Below are 23,669 nucleotides of genomic sequence, written 5' to 3'. Positions count from 1 at the left end.
CCAGTTCATGTTTTTCTTGGAGGCCTTTGTTGTAGGCTCTATGACTTTGTTGTCTTCTTTAGGCTGTGTGTTTTGGTCTTCTTTGTCACCAAAGAAAGAATCCAACGTCTGAGACTGAATCTGGGCGCGTTTTCGCTGCCTGGCCATATTCCCAACCAACTAACTTGACCCTTGAGTTTTTCAGCGGGGTATGACTGCTTGTAGACTAACGAGTTCTATGTTCCACGTTTGGGGGGGAGGTGCCAGCTCTGTCAGACCCGCACTACTCCTTCCCCAAGAACCCCCAGCCCGGGCTGGGCTTAGATCTTCAGCAGGCTTTACACTCCTGCTCTGATCCGCCACTTAATTCCTCCCACCAGGTGGGCCTGGGGCCAGAAGCAGCAGCAACTGTAGCTGCCCCTCCTCCGCTGCCCCTGGGGCTAGAAGCCAAACCGCGAACTCCTTCCACTCCCGCAGCTTTTCCCACTAACCTTCTCTGCAGTCTTTGGTGTTTGTGGGTCGAGGGGTCTGGTAACTGCCGCAGCTCACGTATTCAGGGCGCTAGGGGCCCCATCCGCCGGACTCCAAGTTTGGTTGTACCACGCTGCTCAGGCTGGGCTCTGCTCCACTCCGTTCCCAGCTCCCAGCTCCCAGCTCCGTGTGGAATAGACCTCACCCAGAGACCATCCAGGCTGTCCTGGGCTGGAGCCCTGCTTCCCTCTGCTGTTCTGTGGGTTCTGCTGTTCTAGAATTGGTTCAGAGCCATTTTTTATAGGTTTTTGGAGGGACTCGGTACAGAGCTCACTCTAGTCCCTGCTTACCAGCCACCATCTTGGCTCCGCCCCCCAAAATATAACCTTTTTAAACTCCATATTCTTTGACCCAGAGATTCCAATACCTTGGGGCTTATACCCCAAGGAGATTATTGATAAAAAGCAAGTCCCCACGTATACCAAAACTTTTACAGCATCACTTTTTGTGATAGCTAAGAATGGGAAATAAAATCAATGCCCATTGATTGGGGAATGGCTAAACAAATTATCATATGTGAATATAATGGTACTTTACTATGCTACAAGAAATGATGAATGTGATAAATACAGAGATACACGGAAAGATCTACACAAACAGATGTAAAATAAAGTAAGCAGAGCCAGGATAGCAATATACAAAACAGGACAGCAGTATACATAAGGACTACAACAATGTTAACAGAAAAAATAACCACAAGAAAAATCAAAATTGTTGCAAAAATACATAGAACAAGTATGTCTTAAAAAGAAGAGATATTAGAAGACACTCCCATCCCATCCCTTTGTAGAGGTAGAGAGGGCCCACAAGTGTTATACATTGCATAGATTTTTAGACTTTTTCAACGTACAGATCAGTTATGCTGATTTTTTTCCTCTTCTTTTTCTGCCTTAAAAATATTATTTGTTATATGAGTTGGCTCTCTAGAACAGGTAGTAGGAGGGATACTGGATGAAACCACAATAGTTAAAAAATTACATCAACAAAAACTCATTTAAAAAATAAAGAAATGAAAATATTTTATATCTTCAGGAATCTGCCGAAAAAATTTCTGACCTAGTGAAATAGTGAATGAAGAAGCTGCAGCCACAGGGACAGAACTATAAAGCTATGATTTCCAGTAAAAAACAAAGCACCTGGGAATAGGAGCAGACACACCCAGTCACCTGATCTCAAAGGGCCTAGAGATCACTTGTATTACAGAATATCACTGCACACCAATGAGTCAGTCAAGTAATACAGAAACTCCCCACAGGCTCCAGGAGTTGAGAATGTGAATATACTTACAAGTTTGAGACCTCAGTATTTTTGAAATATTTATTTCAGAATTCTCAGAATCCTGAACACTGTAAGAATCACTCTTCCTGTAACTGGCCAACTTCTTGCCTCCCCCAAGGAGTTCTGCGTAAGCGATCATCCATGGTTGAGCAGGATTGTGTTGGATGTTTCAGGAGTCAGTGGCATTCAGAGATGTGGCAGTGGACTTCACCTGGGAAGAGTGGCAGCACCTGGGCCCTGCTCAGAGAGACTTATACAAAGAAGTGATGCTGGAGAATTACAGGAATCTTGTCTCCTTGGGTAAAAACAACTTTTCTCTTCCGTGATTTGGAATTTTCCCATAGAGATGAGGGAGGGGGGAAGGATTGGAATTCTCAACGAGACCATCAGTCTATGTAAGAGGTGATGAGGGCCTAAGCTTGGGTGATAACTCTGTGAATAAAGAGGAGGCAGGATATGAGATGTAGAGAGAAAAACAGTGAAGCTTGGCATCTGGTGCAGATGGGATAGAGTTGAAAATGACTCCAAGGTTGTGAGCTTAGGTGATTCCCCTAGAAAATTGGTCCCAGGGGAAATTCATAATAGAAATGAGTTTATCCAAAGCTGGAGTGGATGAAAAATAATGATTTTCTATTTGAACTTGTTGAGTTTGGGCAGACTCTTGGACTTCCTGGTTGAAGTTTTGTAATGTAGAGACTTGAAGCACAGGAGACAAATTAGGGCTGGGTGCATAGATTTAGGAGTCATTTGCGTAGAGATGAGAATTAAACTCATGTAGAAAGATGAGAGCAAGGCCTAAGAGTCCATATGAAGGAGTATAAATATCCATGTAAAAGTTCAGCACATAGTTATGTCACCGTGGATGAACTGAATCACACAGTGTTGTGTCTGGGGATAAATTCTGTTGTATCAACATTATTAGCCACACCAAGTGGCTGCTCAGAGGATACTGGTCTTATACAGAAAGTTCTCCACTTGCTAAGTCCTCTTTTGCTCCCCTTTACACACTCTATGATTCCTCATTCATCACACTCTATGGTTCCCCATTCATCACACTGTATGGTTCTTCATTCATGACCCTCCTCCTCCCAGCTCTGTGATTCTGTACTGGCTGACCCCTTGTGCCTGGAATGGCCTCCCTTCTCACCCCATCTTTGGGAATACTTAGCTTCACTCAAAGGTCAGTTCAAATGCCAACTACTACATGAAGCCTTTCCTGACTCCTACCAGGAGACTGTGCCCTCTTCCTAAAAATCATCTTTATCTATTTCGAATATAAAGCAACACAAACATGTCTTCCCTGGCTAGACTGTACGCTCCTAGAGGGCAAGCAACATTTCACTTCTGTGTTGTATCCCCAAGGCTCAGCATCCAGTAGGTGCTTAATAAATGTTTACTGATCGAGTGATACCCAACATCTATTTTCATTTAACGGTAAAACAAAAACCAAAAATACAAAAAAAAACCCATACACACTATTAAATTCACAGTTCAAAGAATCACAGAAGTAGAGTTTAGAGTTGGGGGCAGGGTGGGGGACGGGGAGGGAGGTGGATTCTAGAAGCCGTCCTATCTGGACTAACTCAAAAGAAGATGAAAACAAGGTCCAGAGAACTTAACATGCCCAAAGTCACACAGCAGAAGTAGGCAGGTGGCAGAAGCAGAATCTGCCCCAAGGGCCTCTCAGGCCAGATCTGGGCTCTCCACTGGGGCACGCTGCCTCTGCCTCTGCCTCAACCCCTAGTACACCTTTCATATCGACTCTTCTCTTTCTCCTCAAATATCTAACCCATCCCCACCCTCCCTACTTCCTGAGAGAATAAGCAGTGTGGAGTCACCATCTCCAGCACTTCGTTCCTTTTCTTAGTCCCTGAAACTCTGCTTCACTCGAAGTCCTACACAGACCAACAGATTTACCTCCTTTACGTGAAGGTGCCAGGTCTACCCTTGTCTCAATGTTGTCACTACCCCTAAAGTTTTGCCTCTTATTCTCCCCGCTGGATGAGGCATTTCTGCTTCCCATCTGCTCTTATCAAGAAGAAATAACAACTGTAATAATAACTAACATTTACATAGTGCTTACTATGTGCGAGGCACTGTGCTAAGTACTTTACAATTAACATCTCACTTGATCCTCACAACAGCCCTAGGAGGTTAGGTGCTATTATGATCCTCATTTTACAGGTGAGGAAACTGAGGCAAACAGGGATTAAATCACTTGCCCAGGGTCACACAGCTAGTAAGTGTCTGAGGCCACATTGAATTCAGATCTTCCTGACTCCGGGCCCAGTGCTCTAACCATTTCACCAATTAGCTGCCCCATGACTGGCTCATGACTTGACATGCTCTGCATCCCTGCTCTCCCCTCCAATTCATATTCTGCTAAACCCCTACCATGATCTCCCTATTACAGCCTGCCTAGGCCAACTGGGTTGCTTCCCACCAAAAATATGTGCACCTTCCCCTACTAACTAACCACATCCTGTTTGGTCTAAGAGCTAACTCAAAATGTATTTCCTTCAAGAATTCTTCCTCCAAGGGGCAACAGTACTGCCATGTCAAAACTGATGTAGTCTTTGAACAAAAAACAAAATACAACTGTGCATAACAGATTTATGATTTCACATGCAAGTCTTTTTTTTCTATCCTATATAAAAGGGAATATTTGTGTTTATTGTTGACAGTCAAGTGCCTGATTTTAAATTTTTTTTTACATATAGAAATATTTTTCTGAACTTCTAAGAAGTACTTAATGTCTGTACTCTTCATTTTGATACTTTAAAAATGACAGAAAATGCATGATTAACACATCTCTCCCTAGCCTCAAAACACTGTCCCTAGCAGTTTCTCTCTAGCAGAACAGGACAGCATGCCCTAGTAAAACGCTTATCTCTCTTCCTGATGCAGTAGCCAACTGAACTTATACAATTTATTAGTTTGAACCAGCTATGTACTGGCTGAACTGGCTATGTACTGGGTCATAGAGATATTTACTACTCACTGACCTATCATATGCATGCTAGACCTAGATATATGTATACTCTCTTACATTTATCTTGCCTAAGAAGACTTTGCTGGGAACAGCCTGGGTATTTCCCAGTCAGCTCTGACCATTAGTTGACTTAGTGACATTTCAGGCCTAAAACCACACCTCCATGTAGCCACCACATTGGGCTACTTCCCAGTGAACTCTGGGTAAAATACCTGCACAGTAGATACAAAAAGTGCATGTTCCTTTAAGAACTGACCACTCCTTAATCACTCCCTAACCTGGCCAGAATCACCTCATTAGCATATTTGGCACATGATTTACTATAGAATAACCTATATAAACTTTAGCGTAGCCCTTTAAGTTTGCAGGTTCCTTAAGAACTCTTGTCTGCTGAAAAGCATAATAAATCTTTGCCACCTTGACTTAAAGGATGATTGAGTCTGTGAATTCATTCCAGAAGACATTGACCCCCTTCAGAACTCTGATCTCAATGACCCTGTCTGGTAATGTGCCGGAAAAAAGCGATCGAGACCCAGATATAAATTTGGATGTGGATTTATTCAAGCTCGTGCCACTGTTTGGAACAGGCCTGAGCAGGGGTAGGGACAGGGTACTTAAAGGGAAAGAATACAATTTGATTTCCATGGAGATGGGAACACAAACAGTGGGGTCTGGGGAGACGGGAGTACAAACAGTGGGGTCCATGGAGATCGGAGTAAAAACAGTGCGGTGAGCTGGGGCAAGATGGAGAAACTGGGGGGGCAGGGCATAACATTCCCAATTTTTTTCAAAGTGTGTCAATTCCTTGACACATTCTCAGGGGATCTGTCACAAGAATCAGGGGGTCTGGGATTTGCAAATCGGTAATAGTAACTCCAGGAGTCTTGGGGTTCCTGGACTTCAACCCAGGCTCAACAGTTCCACAATCCTCATGTCTTTGGTCATCTCCTCTGAGAAGTGTTGTAGCCACAAGAATCAACTCCCATTGGGCAGTTGATAACTAAAGAACCAGGAACTCAAGCTGGTCAGATAGCCTCTGAAACTGAAAACTCTTAAAACCACAGTTCAGTAACATGACTTTAGGGAAAGAAACACAAAACAGAAAATGTGGCCAGAGCCTTGAGGTCCAATTGGGAAGGGAAGAAGCTGACAGCCTCCGCTAAAGACCTACTCTTTTTTTGAAGTCGTCTTTCCTGACCTACTCTCCCTTCTGCCCCTCCCCCTCGAGCCGCGATTTCCACCCAAGCTAGGCTTTCACAGGATTCGCGGAGAGCATTGAGTCCAAAACTCATAATTTTACAAAAGGGAGAACGGAGGTCCAGAGAGCCAAGGGACTCTCCCGTAGTCACGGTGCGTGACGAGCAAGAGAGCGGGCTTTCGAACCCACGTACACTGGGTTCGCAGACCGATACCCCTCTGCTTGCCTCACTCGGATGCAAGTCAGGCGGTTGTGAAGTCTCTTTCTTGGGCATGCGCAGTAGCGGCTGTGTTCAGGGACTACGTTTCCAAGAAACCACCGCATATAGGTCCTGTCCACTCAGGGGATGGGAACCGAAGAGTTGCCGTAGAAACTGACGCGGGACCAGGCAAAAGGTTGCGTGTATGTTCCCGGAAACACGAGTCGCCTGGGCGGAACTTCCGTGTCTTCCTCGGTGTCTTCCATTTGTTCCTTCGATCACGGTGATCTCCCCCGCAGACAGCCTGCGGCCACAGTGTCCCCGGAACCTCGGGAACCAGACCGGCCTTCTGTCTTTTCTCCGCCTCTTCTCTTCTCTTCTCCCGTCGTCTCCTCAGTCAGTCAGTCAGAGAACATTGATTTAGCACCTGCACGAGCCAGGCAGGGCGCTGAGCTCTGGGGATACAAGGAAAGGCAAAAACCGGGCGCTGTTCTCCAGAAGCTCCTGCCCCTCCTCTGAACGACAGCTGGCATTTATACAGCTCTTAGCCAGTATTCCCGCATTTGAGCCTCACCACAGCTCAGGAGGTAGGTGCTGAGATTCTGCAGCTGAGGAGAGAGGCGGGTCGGGGCTAAGTGACATGATCGGGGGCACACAGCTAGTAAGTGTCTGAGGCTGGATTTGAACTCGGGTCATCTTAACCCCTAGTCCTCCGCTCTCTCCCCCTGCAGCACCTCATGCCTCAGAGTAAACACAAGCAGGTCAGAGGAGCCCATCTTTTCCCCACTGAGCTTTACTTCCCCTTCTCCCTCTCCTTCCCCCACTCTACTTCCCCTCTCTTCTCGTCCTTTTTTCCTCTTCCCCATCCTCATTTTCCTCCACTTTCTTCTGCAACACTCCCCATTCAGACTCCCTATTTCGAAGTCCCTTCTCCAGGCTGGGATGCATGATGGATAGAAGGATGGATGGATGGAAGGAAGGAAGGATGGATGGAAGGAAGGATGGATGGATGGATGGATGGATGGATGGATGGATGGGACGGGACGGGACAATTCCTCCTGGTAGGTAAGCCTGGTCCTAGGCCCAAGTCCCTGCTTCTCAGTCTCCATTTTGGGGATTGATAAAGTCTCAGATAGCATTCCATGTCTGTTGCCCTGGGCTGAGCCTCTGCCCCAGAGGGAAAGGCGAGCCAGACGCTCCTGGTCTGTGGCTGCTTTTCAGGAATTTATATGTCTTCAGCCTATCCAAGCAGCAGAGTCGTCATCTTTTTCTTTCCTTCTGGGGATAGGAAATGTATGGATTCCCACAGGCTGCGTGGTGCGTGAGTAGGAGCTCCGTATTTGTAGCCTGGCCTTTCTGCTTATTGTTCATATGACTGTTGTATTAGGAGGGCAGAGTTTATAATCTCAAAGAGGATCATAAACATGTCTGAAAGGTTCGGAATCGCCGGATAGAAGAAACTCTCAAAGTAGAAGGCAGAAGAATCAAAACATTTATTTAGGCTCAACAGTAACCAACCCATGAACCAGCAACCCCATTTTGATATGTTGGTCATAATCTTCCAGGCCCAATAAGTACGCCTTGAAAGAGTAACCAGGAGGCTACAGAGAAACATGATTGCGTAAAGCAAAATCATGTTTCCCCCTTGATGGTAATAAGATTACCCACTGGACTGAAGTCTTTGTTCAGCTTCCTCCCGTAGATCAGCTCTGCTACTGGCAGCTCCTGCCTCAGCTGTGTCTGTTTCTGAAACTGAAGCTGCAACTGAAACTGACGATGTAACGGTCGTAACTGCCTCTGTAACGGTCGTTGTAACTGCCTCTGGCTCCAACCGGAAAAGGAAAGAGAGGAAGAATCTTCAAGCTGTCCTCTCCCCTCTTATAGGGTTTCTGACATCATCAAGCTCCGCCCAAATGACCAGGGCCGATTGGTTCCTGAGTTGGCTCCTCCCCCTAGGGTAGACCAGGTTCTGGAGCTAACACCTCCCCTCAGCCAGCCCCATGACTCCCCACACAGGAAGCCGTCTGCCTCCCGGCATGCTCCCTGGGCCTCCTGCCCCGGAAGAGCAAGCCACAGTGTCCAGAGGCTCAATGAGGCAAGCTGAGCCATTCAAAGAAAACAAAAGCCATTATGGCTACATTCCACCCCTTGTTATAGGATACATAATCTAATCAGCCATGTATCCTAGAACATACATTGTGATTCAATTACAAAGGAAACTAAAACATATCATTCATTATAAAGCAAAACATATCATTTGGTGACATTCCTAAACATTGGTTTAACGATTCAAATGCGATCCACCCCTAGATCCCAGCAAAATAATCTTTTCAATCAATCATCCCCAAAATAATTATTAATAATTCAAATGTCCACCCCTAAATCCTTGTATCCATTACATAGGATCAATAATATCATAACAATAAAACAACACAGCAAGGATAACACAAAATAAGTAAACAGAACACTATCATCATTTCCACCCCCCTTGAACGATTGGGGCTCAAAATCTTGGGGTGAGGGGTGAAGGTCTCATTTTCCATAGCTTCTTCATGCTGAAATTGGATGTAGAGATGGCCCTGCCCCCAAAAAGTCCCATTCCAGAGGTCATTTCTTTAAGGAGCTGGCAGGAATTCCAAGAATGCTACATGCTTAGGCAGTCACCGGAAAGTGCAGGGTGCTTAAGCCTGAAGGAAACAAAACTAGCAACAAGGTTAGCCAAAACAAAGGACAAAAAGAATAGACAAGTATGGACCACAATTCTTCAAATAAAATCATCTCAAGTTTGGTTGAGATTTCAGTTATGCAAAGATCCAACATCAGAGCCAAACTCAGGTGGGAAATGTTTCTTTTCAAAAGGAACATAATGAGGAAGCCAAGAGGATCCCACCCTAGATATAGACTAAGATTGTCCTCCCAGCCTTTCCCCAAATGTACAAGTTTTCATCCGTTAATCACACAAGGTCACCTTCAGTCTGAGTGGCTTGTAGGCTTGCAGGAGCAGTTCTGATTTCCCTATCTCTCGTGTTATCAAGTCCTCTATACATTCTGTATAATTCATTGGTTGGAATTCCATCTATCATTTCAAAACCTACCCCTGCTCTCAATAAAGTAGTAAACATTTCTTTCCTTGTTACTCTCCTTTGGCGCCAAGTTTGCTGGTTATTCACCCTTCTCTCTCGAGGAGATCTATCCCTTCCCCAGTCACCTAAGTCATATAACTGTAAAATCTTATTTATCACTGTTGTAAGACGGCTCCCTACTTCTCCAAGCAATAAATTCAAAATTAGTTGTTTATAAGCAGGGGGAGCTGTCCTAATTATTAAATTCCTATGAGATAGTCCCATTGGATCATTGTAATATTTGTCTGCAGTTCCTATCATAATGGCAGTCTTCATTACCTCCTCCTTTAGTCTCATGATACAATCTCTAAGTGAATACCAGGGTCTGTGCTCAGTGGGCCACATAGAATCAGTATCATATCTCTTATTGCATCCCACAGCGGCTAATGCCAACAGAGTAGTCCTGCTATCACCATCTCCTTGCTGATGATGTTCCCTAAAAGCTTGTTGAACTAGAGGATCATGGCTGATACCTATGAATCTCATGCAGTCTGTCCCATCTACTGATATTCCACTGGCCCCTTGATCACTGAGTCTTACCATCCAAGATATCAATGGTTCTCCTATTCTTTGGCTGAATCTACTCAAAATATCTGTGACCTCTTGCGGTGAGAAATCTTCCTGAATTTCCCTTGTAACTGAATCTTCACCTCGGGTTTCTGTCTTCCTCCTTTGTATGGGTCGAGCCCTTGTCTGATCATTTAACCATCTCCTATTCTCTGTGTGAGGCACATCCTGAACCCCAGTAGTGTTTTGTGCCTCAGCCGGCTCTTTCTGGGCTGGGTTGAAATGCACTCTGGGCTTTTTTGGTCTCCTGTTGCTCTTAGCCACATTAATAGAAAAGTTCTCATTTGAGTCAGTTTGGTCTTCTGCTATCTGAGATTTCCCTTCTTCCTGTGGGGTAGGAGTGCCCCCATGTCTTTCACTTAATCTCAATCTTTCGTATACTAGCCGGTAGGCTGATAACACTATCCAGCTTTGCCTAGATAGTGATGCCCCTGACTGAATCCCAACTTCTCGTAAACACTTTTCTAAATCCCTAGGATCTCCTCTCCGTAGCCTTGGTTCCCAGTTTTCACAGGGTCCAGCTTTTTTAGCCAATTCTTTTGCTAGGGAGGAATAAAATGGATCCTCCCATCCTGGGATATTTATCTCTTCCTCTGGAATTGTTCTGCTTCTAAATAGAGATCTTATACCTAGCGATCCTGTTCGTGACGCCAAATGTATTAGGAGGGCAGAGTTTATAATCTCAAAGAGGATCATAAACATGTCTGAAAGGTTCGGAATCGCCGGATAGAAGAAACTCTCAAAGTAGAAGGCAGAAGAATCAAAACATTTATTTAGGCTCAACAGTAACCAACCCATGAACCAGCAACCCCATTTTGATATGTTGGTCATAATCTTCCAGGCCCAATAAGTACGCCTTGAAAGAGTAACCAGGAGGCTACAGAGAAACATGATTGCGTAAAGCAAAATCATGTTTCCCCCTTGATGGTAATAAGATTACCCACTGGACTGAAGTCTTTGTTCAGCTTCCTCCCGTAGATCAGCTCTGCTGCTGGCAGCTCCTGCCTCAGCTGTGTCTGTTTCTGAAACTGAAGCTGCAACTGAAACTGACGATGTAACGGTCGTAACTGCCTCTGTAACGGTCGTTGTAACTGCCTCTGGCTCCAACCGGAAAAGGAAAGAGAGGAAGAATCTTCAAGCTGTCCTCTCCCCTCTTATAGGGTTTCTGACATCATCAAGCTCCGCCAAATGACCAGGGCCGATTGGTTCCTGAGTTGGCTCCTCCCCCTAGGGTAGACCAGGTTCTGGAGCTAACACCTCCCCTCAGCCAGCCCCATGACTCCCCACACAGGAAGCCGTCTGCCTCCCGGCATGCTCCCTGGGCCTCCTGCCCCGGAAGAGCAAGCCACAGTGTCCAGAGGCTCAATGAGGCAAGCTGAGCCATTCAAAGAAAACAAAAGCCATTATGGCTACAACTGTGTAAATCATTTAATCTCTTCAGACCTCAGACTCCTAATATATTAAATGAGAATTTTTTCTGAGGTTCCTTCTGACTGAACATCTGTGATCTCTTCACTGTTTCCTCTAGAAATTTGAAGTATGAGCATTTCAGTGGACTAGATTGGAGTCAGAGGACCTGGATTCACATCTTGCCTCAGTTACTTATAAGCACTGTCGCCTTAGGCAAGTCATTTTATCTCTCTGGACTTCAGTTTCCCCATCTGTAAAATGAGGGGGTTGCACTAGAAGGTCTCTAAGGCCCCTGCCAGCTCTAAATCTGTGAGTCTATGTTCGCAAGTCTGGGCTTTCTAAAGCTTCCTTTCTCTTTCACAGGTCTGCCTTTTGAAGTATTTGCTCTTCTACAAGAAAGAAGTATGGAGGAAAAAGGAATGGCCCCTATGATTCTAACAGCCATGTGCCGGGTGAGTTGGAGTTTCTTCTTTTTTTTTTTTAATTTTTTAAAGCTAAGTTCTTTTCTTGAGTTTCCTCTTTTTTTTTTTTGGAGGGGGGAAGGCAAGGCATTTGGGGTTCAGTGACTTGCCCAAGGTCACACAGATAATAAGTGTCAAAGTGTCTGAGGCCAGACTTGAACTCACGTCCTCCTGACTCCAGGTCCTATGCTTTTATTCATTATGTCACCTAGTTGCCTCTACCCTTTCTTTAAATGATAACTAGATTCTCAGAAAGGACACTTTCATTTCTCATTTGCTGTAACCTGAGAGACTAGAGACATACTTCTTATTTGCCTAGTCTTCATCCTCCCTGACCCTAGCTAATTCACAAAGGCATTCTGGTCTGCTGCATGCTCATTGCTGAGATAGGTATTGTGGCCATTCAAAGATTGGACAAGGAATATTCAGTTTCACTAGAAAGATCGTACCAGGTGGGATGAATGAGTGAGCATCTATTAAGGAGCCCTTGCTATGTGCAGAGCAGTAGATAAGAATAGAAAAGTAAAACAGTCTTTTTTCTCAGAGAGGTCACATCCTCCTGGGGGAGACGATACACCTAGAAGGTTCTAGCTACAAGTCAGATGGCAAGGCCTCAAGGCCCTTAGGGTGAGATGCTAATGCATCTTCCTTTGACATAATTTCTAATGATAAAATATTTTTTAGTTCGTGGTGTTGAACCATATGATGGTGCCAAGACTTTGGTAACAATGCCCTGACTTCTCTGTTCCTCCATCTGCTCCATTCCCATGACCTCCTCCTTCCACTACACTTTACCCCCACACAGAGATCCTCCCTTCTCTGATCCTACATCACCCATAAAGGATCTCCAGTGTTGTTGGCAGAAGATTTCTTGATCTGGTCCTAATCATTTGTCTTTCCATCTTTAGCCTTACAGCCCCTCCCCATAATCTCACCCTTTCGTTCTCTCCCAGGCCATCCCCCATGCCTGGCTATCCTCTCTTCCTTTCCTCAGTTATACAGCATTGTGAACCAGTCCTACTACGTAGTCCTCCACTCTTGAATCCTTTCTGCCTTTGCCTATTGCCTCTCATATCTTACCAAACCCAACCCTGGATTCCCTGCTTATCTGTCTCTTGCTCTCTAGGCAGGCTTTCAATCCCTTCAGGAGCTGCCTTATCTGTGCAATCTTTTTAGAAATGAGTTTTGTTGATTCCTGTGGTTTTTGGATCTAGCCCCTCCCTGTAGCTTTAGACTCTTCCATGTACCAAAGAAGAGAAGTTAAGTCAAAACAATCCCTACCAAGCCTGCATCTGACAGTGCGAGCAGCCTTGTGCCCCCAAAGTTTTCCATCTCTGTTTAGAGAAGAGAGCTTTGTTTCTAGGATCAAGACTGGTTGTTACAGTTACTCAGAATTCAGCTGCATTTTCTTGTTCTTTTCATTTGTTACCAATCACTGTGTATAATGCCCTCATGATTCTGCATCTGGTTTTTTTTTTTCAAATCTTTCAGTTTTCTTTCTGAAATCCTCATATTATTTCTTAACACAGAGTAAAATTCCATGTTGTCCACAGGCCACAGTTTGTCCAGCCATTCCCCGCTTATTAATTAATTCCCCTCATTAATGGATTCCCATTTTGTTTTCAGTTCTTTGCTACTATGAAAAGTGCTTCCGTGAACACTGACACATATATGGGGCCTTTCTTTCTGGACCTCCTTGGCCTGTAAGCCCACTAGTTAGACTGATTTTATCTTGTAGTCTTTGTGGTCTTAGAGTCTATACAGTTATCTCTTTCATGTATTGAAGTAACAGATTCCTGCTTCCTATTTGCCTACGGCACTATGGCTTTGGGGAGACAGAACTTTCCAGTTTTATCTTTCTTTAGCAGTAAGGATTTAGTGGAGGCAAATTAATAGAGGTTTGGCTCTTAGCGTTCAAATGAATGGAAAATATAGGACTCACTTGGGTTCCCATGGATAGAGTGCCATTAATAGAGCAGAATCATCAACATACTAGCAAGTTTGAGACAAAGTTAAGTACATTGACTTTCAGGAGATACTTGACTATAAACATTTAGAGCCCTGAGTATTATGGAAACCATAGCATATACAACTGGCTGATTTGTCTTCCCAAGATGCATGTGAGAGAAGATTCTTGGAAGAACAGGAATGTGTGTTTGTTGTTTCAGGAATCAGTGACATTCAAAGATGTGGCTGTGGACTTCACCCAGGAAGAGTGGGGGCAACTGAACCCTGCTCAGAGGGAGTTGTACAGGGATGTTATGCTGGAGAACTTCAGGAACCTGGTCTCCTTGGGTGAGGTCTACTTTTTTCTGTCTCAGAATCTGCATTGGAATGTTTTTGCATATTCACTTGTCTAGAGCCTGTGGCTGTATCTGAAATACTTAGCAGACTTTGGGCTGTAATATGGGAAAATGCCCAAACCATTTTGGACTAAGAGAAGTTGCTTCTGCTCCTTATTTCCAGGTGAAAGGTCTTTGTTTATATAACTGAGTAAGGAGCTTTGTGGTAACATCCCTGAGGCTGCACCTTTCCCATTCTTTGTTCCTCCACATCAAAGGTTCCTTACTAAAGCATCAGAGCAGAAAATTAGAGACATGAAAGATTCCCATCTTCATATCAAGGATTAAGTCTTTGAGGCCCAATTACCTGTGACCCACCTTTACTTATTTCTTGAGTATTTTATGAGGTCCTCTCCAACCCTCTCTGGACCTTTTTTTTTTAGTTCCTGAAGAGGAAGGGGACTAGGATTGAATGCGAAGATGGCCCTGGTCAATGCACTTTCCCACTTCTTTCCCGATGAGCAGGGCTTCCTGTTTCCAAACCAGAGGTGATCTCCCATTTGGAGAGAGGAGTCGTCCCATGGAGGTTGAAAAGAAAAGTCCCAAGAGACACCTGTCAAGGTAAGTTAATGGAAACCAGGTTGTTAGGAGTCCTGGCGAGGAGCTTTGAAGTCCAGGACTTAATAGTGGACTGGAGGCTCTCCCCAAGCTTCAGTCTGCCTGCAACAACTTCCTCGTATACTTGCAGAATGGTGGATCCAAGAGGGGCCCCAGATAGTGTCTTCTGCAGCTCCCCAATGTTTTCAATATAGAAATGGGCCCATTAAGGGGTTGCTGGGACTTGAGTGTAAGGGTTGTTATTCGTAGTCCTGTGCACTTGCTGTTGACTCTTTCACCATTACTCTGCATACTGTTCTTTCCCACCCCCTCACATGGTTTTTCTTCTCTTCTTGAATCCTTGAATTTGCCAAATTTTCCTTTCCTTCTGCTTTCACGTATGTATTTTATTTAATAATTTTGTTTCCAATATATATTTTTGCATACATAATATATGTGATATATATACATACATGTGTGTGTGTATGTGTATTCCTACTTTTGCTTGACATTGTTGGGTTGTTTTTTTAATCTGCCTTCCAATTTGTTTCATTTTTTCATATTGTCAGACTCTTCAAACATATAATCTATACCAGCCTTTTCCATTTCTTCAAATCTCTTTCTGATGTTAAAATCTTGCAATCTGGCTTCAAGTGTCAGTATTCTATGGAAAATGCTCCTTCAAGTCATCTTTGATTTCCATAAAATATTAGTAGATCACACAAATTAAACATTTTATTTAGTGCATTTAATTGGTAAGATCATGTAAGTTTCTAGTATCATTTGACAGTACCAAAGACATTGCAAGGCATTTACTTTCTGGGTCTTTTTATTATTATACCATTTTCAATGAAAAGATGATTTGCTTTCTCAGAAAAAAAGTGAAGATAAAATAAGCCTTGAGCAACTTGACTATCTCTCTCGTCAGTCTCCTGTCCCCAGCACCAATCTTATTCCTTCCACCAGTAAAAGGTACTGAACCAGTGGAGGTTCAGAAAAACCTACCCTATTTTTTATTGTGCTAAGCTTCTCTTACCAGATTCAGCTGTTTCAGAACTTTAGCATTACTCCCATCATTTTGACGAGATCATGCTATGCTTTTTTAGTATATATTCATCCTTTGTTACCTGACCTTGCTTCCATCTTCTGTACTTTTTTTTTAAAGTCTTGAGTTGGTTGGTAAGTTCCCTGTTCATCTAAGTAGGCCTAAGCAGGTTATTTAAAAATAACTCCCACTTTTCTTTATTGGAATTGTTACCTTTTTTGCCTTCAGAATTTCATTCTTGAACATCTACCATCCCTCATAGGCTGATTTTCCGCATCACATTTAGGCCCTGGGATCGTATCTATCCTTTCCCCTGAATCCTTTCAAATTTGTTTCCAAAAAATAGAGTTTTAGTCAGATGCAGCCTAAACTTTTTGTTCTTACTTTGCCACAAACTCTAAGAGGGAGTGGTCACATCTCCCACCCCCTTCAGTTTTCCCATCACTTCCACACAAGCAACCAGTTCTTTTCTATTAGTGAGAATTGCATCTGTAATGAAATTGTTCCATGTTGGTTCCTCACCTTTTAAAGGGTGAAATTACCATTATGGCAAATCAGGAAGTTATTACCTGGTGTGTTTTTGACAAAGAGAAAGCTCCAGCAGAGGTCTGGATAATTAAAGGCCTCTATTGTTATTCTGTAATACCTCGTTGCCAGGTTTGTGGGTTGTTTCCCAATCTCACCTGTTTGCTCTTTGGGTTCAGATGGTCTGTAGTCTACTGTAAGAAGAAAATTGCTTCTGTTCTCTCTGTAGATCTTTTGCACTGAATGCCTGTCTTCTTCGTCCTTTACTTCCTCACCTACCTTATTGATATGCATTGTTATTCCATCTTCCCTTTACCTATTGTAGGGTCATCCATTTACAGCTGGGAGGAGCCTTTTGGAGGCCATCTAGTCTAACCTCCTTGTTTTACAGATGAGGAAACTGAGGCCCAGGGAGGTTACATCACTTACCCAGGGTCATACAGGTAATAAGTGTTAGAGGCAGGATTTGAACCCAGGTCTTTTTGACTCCAAATCTGGCTCTGTGACCACTTCACTGTGCTTCCTCTACCCACCAAGTGTTATAGTTGTCATGGCTTTTATCCCCACTTACACTGATAACTCCTCTTAGTACAAATTTGCCTCCTAGTTCTTCCTTGTTTTCTAAACTTGGGCATTTCTATATAGGTGTTTGAGGCCATGGATTTTTATCACTTGCTCAGTTTTTTTTTTAATTGTGTCTCCTATGAATTTTTGAATATCTTACCACTATTTTTCTTTCACTGTAGATATTCTCTGGGGTATCTAACTTCAGGGCTATATCCGGGTAATTTTCTCTTTTCTCAATCTATTTTTGTTTAAAACCTTTTGATGACATGTGCAGGCATGACATAAGGCAACTATATTAACTCCTTTTGACTTGAGTTTTTCTAATTCCAAGTCTAGGACTTATCCCCACAGTATATCTCTAGGTGACACCATAGTTCATAGAGCACTGGGCTGGGGAACAGGAAGATTCTTCTTCCTGAGTTCAAATTTGGCCTCAGGCATTTATTAGCTGCATGACCTTGGGCAAGTCACTTAACCCAGTTGAACAGTTCCTCATGAGCTAGAGAAGGAAATAGCAAACCAGTCCAGTATCTTTACCAAGAAAATTCTAAGTAGGGTCACAAAGGGTCAGAGGTGACTAAAATAACTCAGCCTGTGGCAGTCTACCTAAACAAGGTTCTTTTCTCAAATATGAGCCTTCTTAAACGTTTCTGGTTCTTTTGACACTGTTGATTCTTCATGGCTTATATTTCTTCTTTGTAACTTCCACCTAGATCCTAGATCCACAACCTGGGTTCATGCAGAACAAGCCTAACCCCTCTTGCAAATGACAGCCATTAAGACACTTGATAGCAGCTGTCATCTTCCTCCTGGGGTCTTTTCTTCTTTAAGGGAAAATCTCCATTTGTCTGAATTGAACTATGTGTCTTTTGATCATTCTTATCACCCTCCTCTGGACATGTCCCAGCTTGTCAGTCCCCTTCCTTAAATATGGCACCTAGATCCCCACCTAACTTCTAGATGTGACAAAGGCAGAGAGAGCAAGACGTTTACCACCCTTTTACTGAATGCTTCCTCATCTTTTACAGCATAACATAGCAAAGAAAGTCATCTCCACTCAGGCTCTAGGGAGTCCCCAGGAATGGGCATAGATGAATAATTTCCTTGGGCTAGAAGTCTTAGAAGAGTCTGTTTCTGGGCAGTGAAACAATTTGGGGAGTCATTGAGATGCCTGGATAGGCCACATGCCTTTATCTGTTTCTAGAGCAGCCTATTGGTTTCCTACAAGGCTGCAAATGCTCCTTTGATAGCATAGTTTGGGGAGAGCAGCTTCAGTTTTTACTATAGCAACAAGTTCTTTTCAGCCTGCAGCCTAGGATGCTTACAGGGGCAAGAAGTGCTTGGGCTACTGTCTGAGCCATGAGCAGAGGGAAAGAATTGTTGGACCATGCAGCAGACAATACTGTTAGATCCTCTTGGGCTAATTTCTACTGGAGATTAAGGCAGTCAGTCATAGGAGATCCAGAGGAAAAGATTCCTTCTGAGGAAAAATGGCCTGGTCTAGTCACCAGTAGGGAGACTGCAGTGGAAGCTGAGTGCAGTCCAATGGGTGAATGTCAGATCCAAAGATAGATTCTGGAGGATGAAACAATAAATTCAGGAAAGTTGGCACAGAATCCAGAAGTCCAAAGGGAAGTAATAGGCATCAGCAAAATACCTGTTGGGCTCATGCAATTCGTGTGCCTGAAGCATTGCTTTCAATCAGTGGCTTTATGCTCTCTATTCCTTCTTCATTGACCAGGTGTGATGGTTTATGTTGTTATGCACAGGGCAGCTTTCTTTATGTCACTGTGTAGGCCTTAGTCTGGGAAAAGATTGGTCCTAGTTTTACACCATAAGTATAAATCATATGGCAGGTTTTTAAATATTTGGAAATAACCTATCTCTTCTAAGTCTTCTTTAGGCTAAACATGGCCATTTCTTTGAGCCATTCCTGGGATATGGTTTTTCTAACATTCTTCTAGATATGACATAGTTGATCAATATCCCTTCTAAAATGTTGTATACCCATAACTGAACACGTATGCAGTTTTGTGTCATCTGCAAAATTCATAAGGGAAGCTTTCATGTTTTCATTGAAATTGTTGATGAATATGTTGAATAGGACAGGGCCACGTATGAAGCCCTAAAGGATCATACTGGGGACTTCCAACTCAGTTGACATTAGTCCATTATCCAGGACTCTTTAGGGATAAGGCGATTAAACTTACTACCTGCTTGTACTGTTATCTAACATGGTGGTGGTGATGTTTTTTTGGTTGTTTTTTTTTTTTTTTATCAAAAGACTATGTAAAAATCTTGCCTTAAATTTAAATAAATGATAGCCACGTAGCCAGTTTAGAAATCTAATCATTTAAGAAAATGAGGATCTTTCTGAAGGACTTATTGTTATTGAATCTTTGGCATCTTTTTAAATAAACATACATACATACATACACGTTTGCTGATTTTTCAGAGATTGGCATTAGGCTTACGCGTCTTCAGCTTCCTGAATCAGCTTGTTTCTCCTTACTGGGAATTTTCTCATTTCCCCGAAGGTTAACAACATTGGTACTTTGATGGCATCGACATGTTCTTTCAGCTTCTTTTAAGTGTAATTAATTTTGTCTTGGATACAAATACGTATTTAAAGTATCTAGGTGCTCTTACTATCTTCTTGCATATCTGGAATTTTGTTTTACTCTCACCGGTGTTGGTTCTGTATTTCCCATGTTAATCATTTTCCTTTTTAGAGGAAACAGAATCTAAAATTTCCTGTAAAACAGTTTCAGCACAAAGAAAAATTAATATTGACCTTTTTTTCCTTTCAGAGTCCATTAGTTGGGAGATTGATTGTGAAACCATGGAGTCACCTTCAACGCAGAGCATTTCTGTGGGAGAGCCCTTTGAGGAAGTCCTCAAGAAGGATGGTTCCTGGATTTCCAAGCTAGGAGACATCTGGGAACATAATCTCAGATTAAATCAACAAAAGTGTTACCAGGAAAGGGAGTCCCATAAAGTGACAGTGCCCCCCAGAAAAGGTTCTACTAAGATTAATGTTGATGAATGTAATACATTTGAAACAAACTTCAGCCTGGGACCAATCCTTTTTGTCCAACAAAGAGTTGATACAGAAGGAAGTCTGCATAAATATGATAAACCTGTAGAAAACTTTAAACAATATTCAGACCAAATTAAGCATCATGGAATTATTTTTGAGAAGATTTGCCAATACAATCAGTGTGGGAAGTCATTCTGTTATCATTCAGATCTTAATCAATGTGGAAAATATGTTGAGGAAAGAACATCTAATGGCAATAAATGTCAGAAAGTCTTTAGAAACACCTCTTCCTTTAAAAATAATAAGAAAATTCATACTGCAGAGAAACCCTTTCCTTGTAGTGAATGTGGGAAAGCTTTTAGCCAGAGAGGAAACCTCACTGAGCATAAAAGAACTCACACTGGAGAAAAACCCTTTGAATGTCATGAATGTGGGAAGTCTTTTAGCCGCAGTGCACATCTTACTGAACATAAGAGAATTCATACAGGAGAGAAACCTTTTGTATGTAATGAATGTGGGAAATCCTTTAGTCGGAGTGGACACCTCACTGAACATAAGAGAGTTCACACTGGAGAAAAACCTTTTGAATGTCATGAATGTGGGAAGTCCTTTTGCTGGAGCGGACAGCTTACTGAACATAAGAGAATTCATACTGGAGAAAAACCCTTTGAATGTAATGAATGTGGAAAATCTCTTAGCAACAACTTTTGCCTTACCCTACACCAGAGAATTCACACTGGAGAGAAACCGTTTGAATGTAATGAATGTGGGAAATCATATAGCCGCAGTGGACACCTTATTGATCATAAGAGAATTCATACAGGAGAGAAACCCTATGAGTGTAATGAATGTGGGAAATCCTTCAGCCAGAGAGGACACCTTACTAAACATCAAAGAATTCATACTGGAGAGAAACCCTTCAAATGTAACAAATGTGGGAAATCCTTCAGCCAAAGGGGAAATCTTACTGAACATGAGAAAATTCATGCTACAGTGAAGCCCTTTGAATGTAAAGAGTGTGGGAAAGTTTTCAGTCGGAAATCTTACCTTCGCCTACATCAGAGAATTCATCCCTTAGAGAATACCATTGACTGTACTTGATGGGGAAAAAGACTTCCACTGTAGTTACTGCCTTATTTCATATGATTAAGCGAGTGAATGAGTGGAAAAGCATTTAAGCACTTTCTCTGTGTCTAAAGCGCTGTGGTTATGAAGGAGAAGGAGGTTACAAATAGAAAATCAGAACAATCCTTGCTCTCGAGCTTATATTCTAATAAGGGGAGATAAACGTCTAGGAAGTTTCAGGTGCAAGTCAGATGGAAAGCCCCAGTGGTTCTTAGTGTGAAGCAACAAGGCAGAAGGTAATGCAGTTTCTTTAATGTTATTTTCACTGATAAAACCATAACTATTTCTGATATTGAACCACTTGAGGTCATTCAGTGTCTGAGAGTTGAAAAAGATCTCAGAGGCGACCCAACCTAATCCGTGCCTTACCAGTAATTCCTTCTACTTATTAGTAATTTTAGTATGTTGCTATATGCTGTTAATTCATGTTTTTATTAAGTATTTTCCTACTTAGATACACTGGGAAAATTACCATGTACCAGTCCATTGAAATAAGTATTTTAATTCAAGAGCCTGCATAAACCAACAAGAAGCATACATGATAAAAGCAGCTACAGGACAAGAATCCTGATTCTCATCACCTTTATTTGACATCATATTGGAAGTTCTAGCAAGTTGAATTAGATAGGTAAAAAATAAGGGAATTAATTTGAAAATGAAGAGGTCAAAATAGCAGTCTTTGCATGGTAGCATATGTAAGAAATCTGGTTATTTCAACTAAAAGATCAATAGAGACAGTATGTGGAATCAGCAGGGTTACAGGATAGCAGATTAACCCATAGTATTCTTAATTCCTATTTTCTAGCAGTGGAGATCAAGAATGTGTGTGTGGGGAACACACACCAACACACATCATTTATGATAACAGAATCAATTAACTATTTGGCAGTTAACCTGTCTAGAAATATATAGGACCCATATTAGGACAAATATAAAACTATAATGGCTGAAATAAATCATTGAAGGGAGTATTACAATAAGTTCCAGAAAATTAGTTGGTTGTTGTCCTTCATTCTCAAAGAGGACCAAAATGACATCCAGAAAATAACATTACCCAGAAGGAAGAAAATGAGATAAGTCTTAGTTGTGGAGATTGGACAATAAAACAAAAAAAGACTAGAAAAGTTGACATCTGAAATGTACAAGTAGCAATGGATAACGGTCAAAGAATATGAAGAGGCATTTTTTGAAAGGGGAGAAGTTAATCAACAGAATTCAAAACATTATTGGTACTGCCTTACTACTACCAAGTTGGCAAAAAAAAAAAGCAATGTAAGCAATGCTGGTGAGGGTTAGGGAGAAACAGGCCTATTGCTGAATCTGTTTTTATGTGGGGCAGTCTACATGTAGTAAAAGTTATAAATATAATCATGTCCTTTGACTCAGTAATTTCATTATTTGCAACATGTCCTGATAGTGTTGTCAGAAATTTCAAAATGTATCTGTTGGGAAATTTTCATTGTAACTGCCCCATTATAACTGGAGTATAAAATATTATACAGTAGGGTAATGTTTAAATAAATTGTTGTTCAGTCATGTCTGACTCCTCATGATCCCATATGGGGTTTTCTTGGCAAAGATACTGGAGTTGTTTGCCATTTCTTTTTCCAGGGAATTAGACAAACAGAGGTTAAGTAACTTTCTCTGTATTTTACTATGTCTCTTCTGTGTCATGTGGGTATCAAACACAATAAAACTAAGGCCCAGGAGGAAGGGGGCATCTTAGATCATGAGGAAGATATGAGATCCCATTCACTGAAGGGGTCCAGCCCCAAATAGTTAATGGCTCAGTGCTCTGTCTTAGTGGTTCTTCTTGAAGAATGGACAGTTTTGGACCCCATGTTATAATGACCCTAGATAGGGTGGAGAAGCACGGATTCCTGTTTCCTTAGGCTGGCCCCTGCAAGGGACCCAAAAAGAAGTGCATATCCTCATGAACTTTTCCCTTGGCTTCTTCATGGACACCAGCCATGGGTGGTTGGATTCCCTTCATGGTCCACACCCAAATACTCCAAGCCTGAGGTAAGTCTCTCCAAGCTACAGATTGGTGAGTCTGCTTTGATTTGTCCCCTAAATTCTTTCCATTAAAGGAAGGTCTCTAATTGGGCAAAAAGGGACTATTTTATAACTAATCTGTTTAAATTTATAAACTCCATAGCAGTTGAACGAATTTATAAAAATTATGGCCATAATTTTAACTCAAAGCATAAATTAATGTTTTCCCCTCCATTTTCTTTACTTTCATTTTGCTAAATAAGAGACTAGAAAGATTCTACAGTACAACTGCCAATTCCTCGTTTTGGCCAGTTAGCTTGAAAAACTTCCTGTTAGCAGTTAAAATAGATTTTTGCCTTTAAGTTCTTTTAATAAGGAATAACTAAATTAATAAAGAAATCCCTTAAATTGATGGGAGGGGGGAGGAGAGACTTTCAGTAAGTTGCTCACAAGCTGCTAAACAAAAAAATTGAGAACTCCCCAGGCTTTATCAGCAGGATGGTCTGTCTCTAAGAAGGCAGCATTTAACTCTATCAGAAGTAAAGTGCAAATAAAGCTTAGAGAGATGCAGGATTCTTGAGTCAGTGGGAAGGCAAATCAAATTCAGTTTTACACTAATGGGTAACGATCCAAAGTGCTTTATGATGCCCTGAAGGCTATTTATGGGCGAAAGACTTATGGTACATCTCAGCTACTCAGTGCTGATGAAGCCACATTGATTAGTGATAAGGACATGATCCTGGAGAGATGCGCTGA

At 42.3% G+C, this 23,669-nt stretch overlaps 2 protein-coding genes across 2 annotated transcripts in view; one reads left to right on the top strand and one right to left on the bottom strand.

Annotated features, from left to right (window-relative positions):
- The window catches only part of LOC118836255 (zinc finger protein 420-like), a 67,882-nt gene extending 61,063 nt beyond the window's left edge, over positions 1-6,819 (bottom strand). Inside the window, exons 1-2 of the mRNA XM_036743589.1 lie at positions 6,752-6,819; positions 6,357-6,569 (exon numbers count right to left, since the gene is read on the bottom strand). Of these exons, the coding sequence (XP_036599484.1) occupies positions 6,357-6,569; positions 6,752-6,819 (281 nt within the window). The remainder of the gene's footprint in view (positions 1-6,356; positions 6,570-6,751) is intronic.
- LOC118836254 (zinc finger protein OZF-like) lies at positions 6,707-22,454 on the top strand. The gene is made up of 5 exons (XM_036743588.1): positions 6,707-6,764; positions 11,640-11,728; positions 13,906-14,032; positions 14,545-14,640; positions 19,564-22,454. The coding sequence occupies exons 2-5, from the start codon at positions 11,681-11,683 to the stop codon at positions 20,892-20,894; spliced, it is 1,602 nt and encodes a 533-aa protein (XP_036599483.1). The 5' UTR covers positions 6,707-6,764; positions 11,640-11,680; the 3' UTR covers positions 20,895-22,454.
- The last annotated feature ends 1,215 nt before the right edge of the window (positions 22,455-23,669 follow it).

The sequence above is a fragment of the Trichosurus vulpecula genome, chromosome 2 (genome assembly GCF_011100635.1).
Source record: "Trichosurus vulpecula isolate mTriVul1 chromosome 2, mTriVul1.pri, whole genome shotgun sequence".
Classification (NCBI taxonomy): domain Eukaryota; kingdom Metazoa; phylum Chordata; class Mammalia; order Diprotodontia; family Phalangeridae; genus Trichosurus; species Trichosurus vulpecula.
This window is presented reverse-complemented; position numbering and strand designations above follow the sequence as displayed.

Excerpts from the sequence above, each read along its gene's own strand:
- LOC118836254 (XM_036743588.1), top strand. The coding sequence starts at position 11,681 with ATGGAGGAAAAAGGAATGGCCCCTATGATTCTAACAGCCATGTGCCGG. Across the intron at positions 14,033-14,544 it reads CAGGAACCTGGTCTCCTTGG|GGCTTCCTGTTTCCAAACCA; the intron begins GTGAGGTCTACT and ends CCCGATGAGCAG. Across the intron at positions 14,641-19,563 it reads CCCAAGAGACACCTGTCAAG|AGTCCATTAGTTGGGAGATT; the intron begins GTAAGTTAATGG and ends TTTTCCTTTCAG.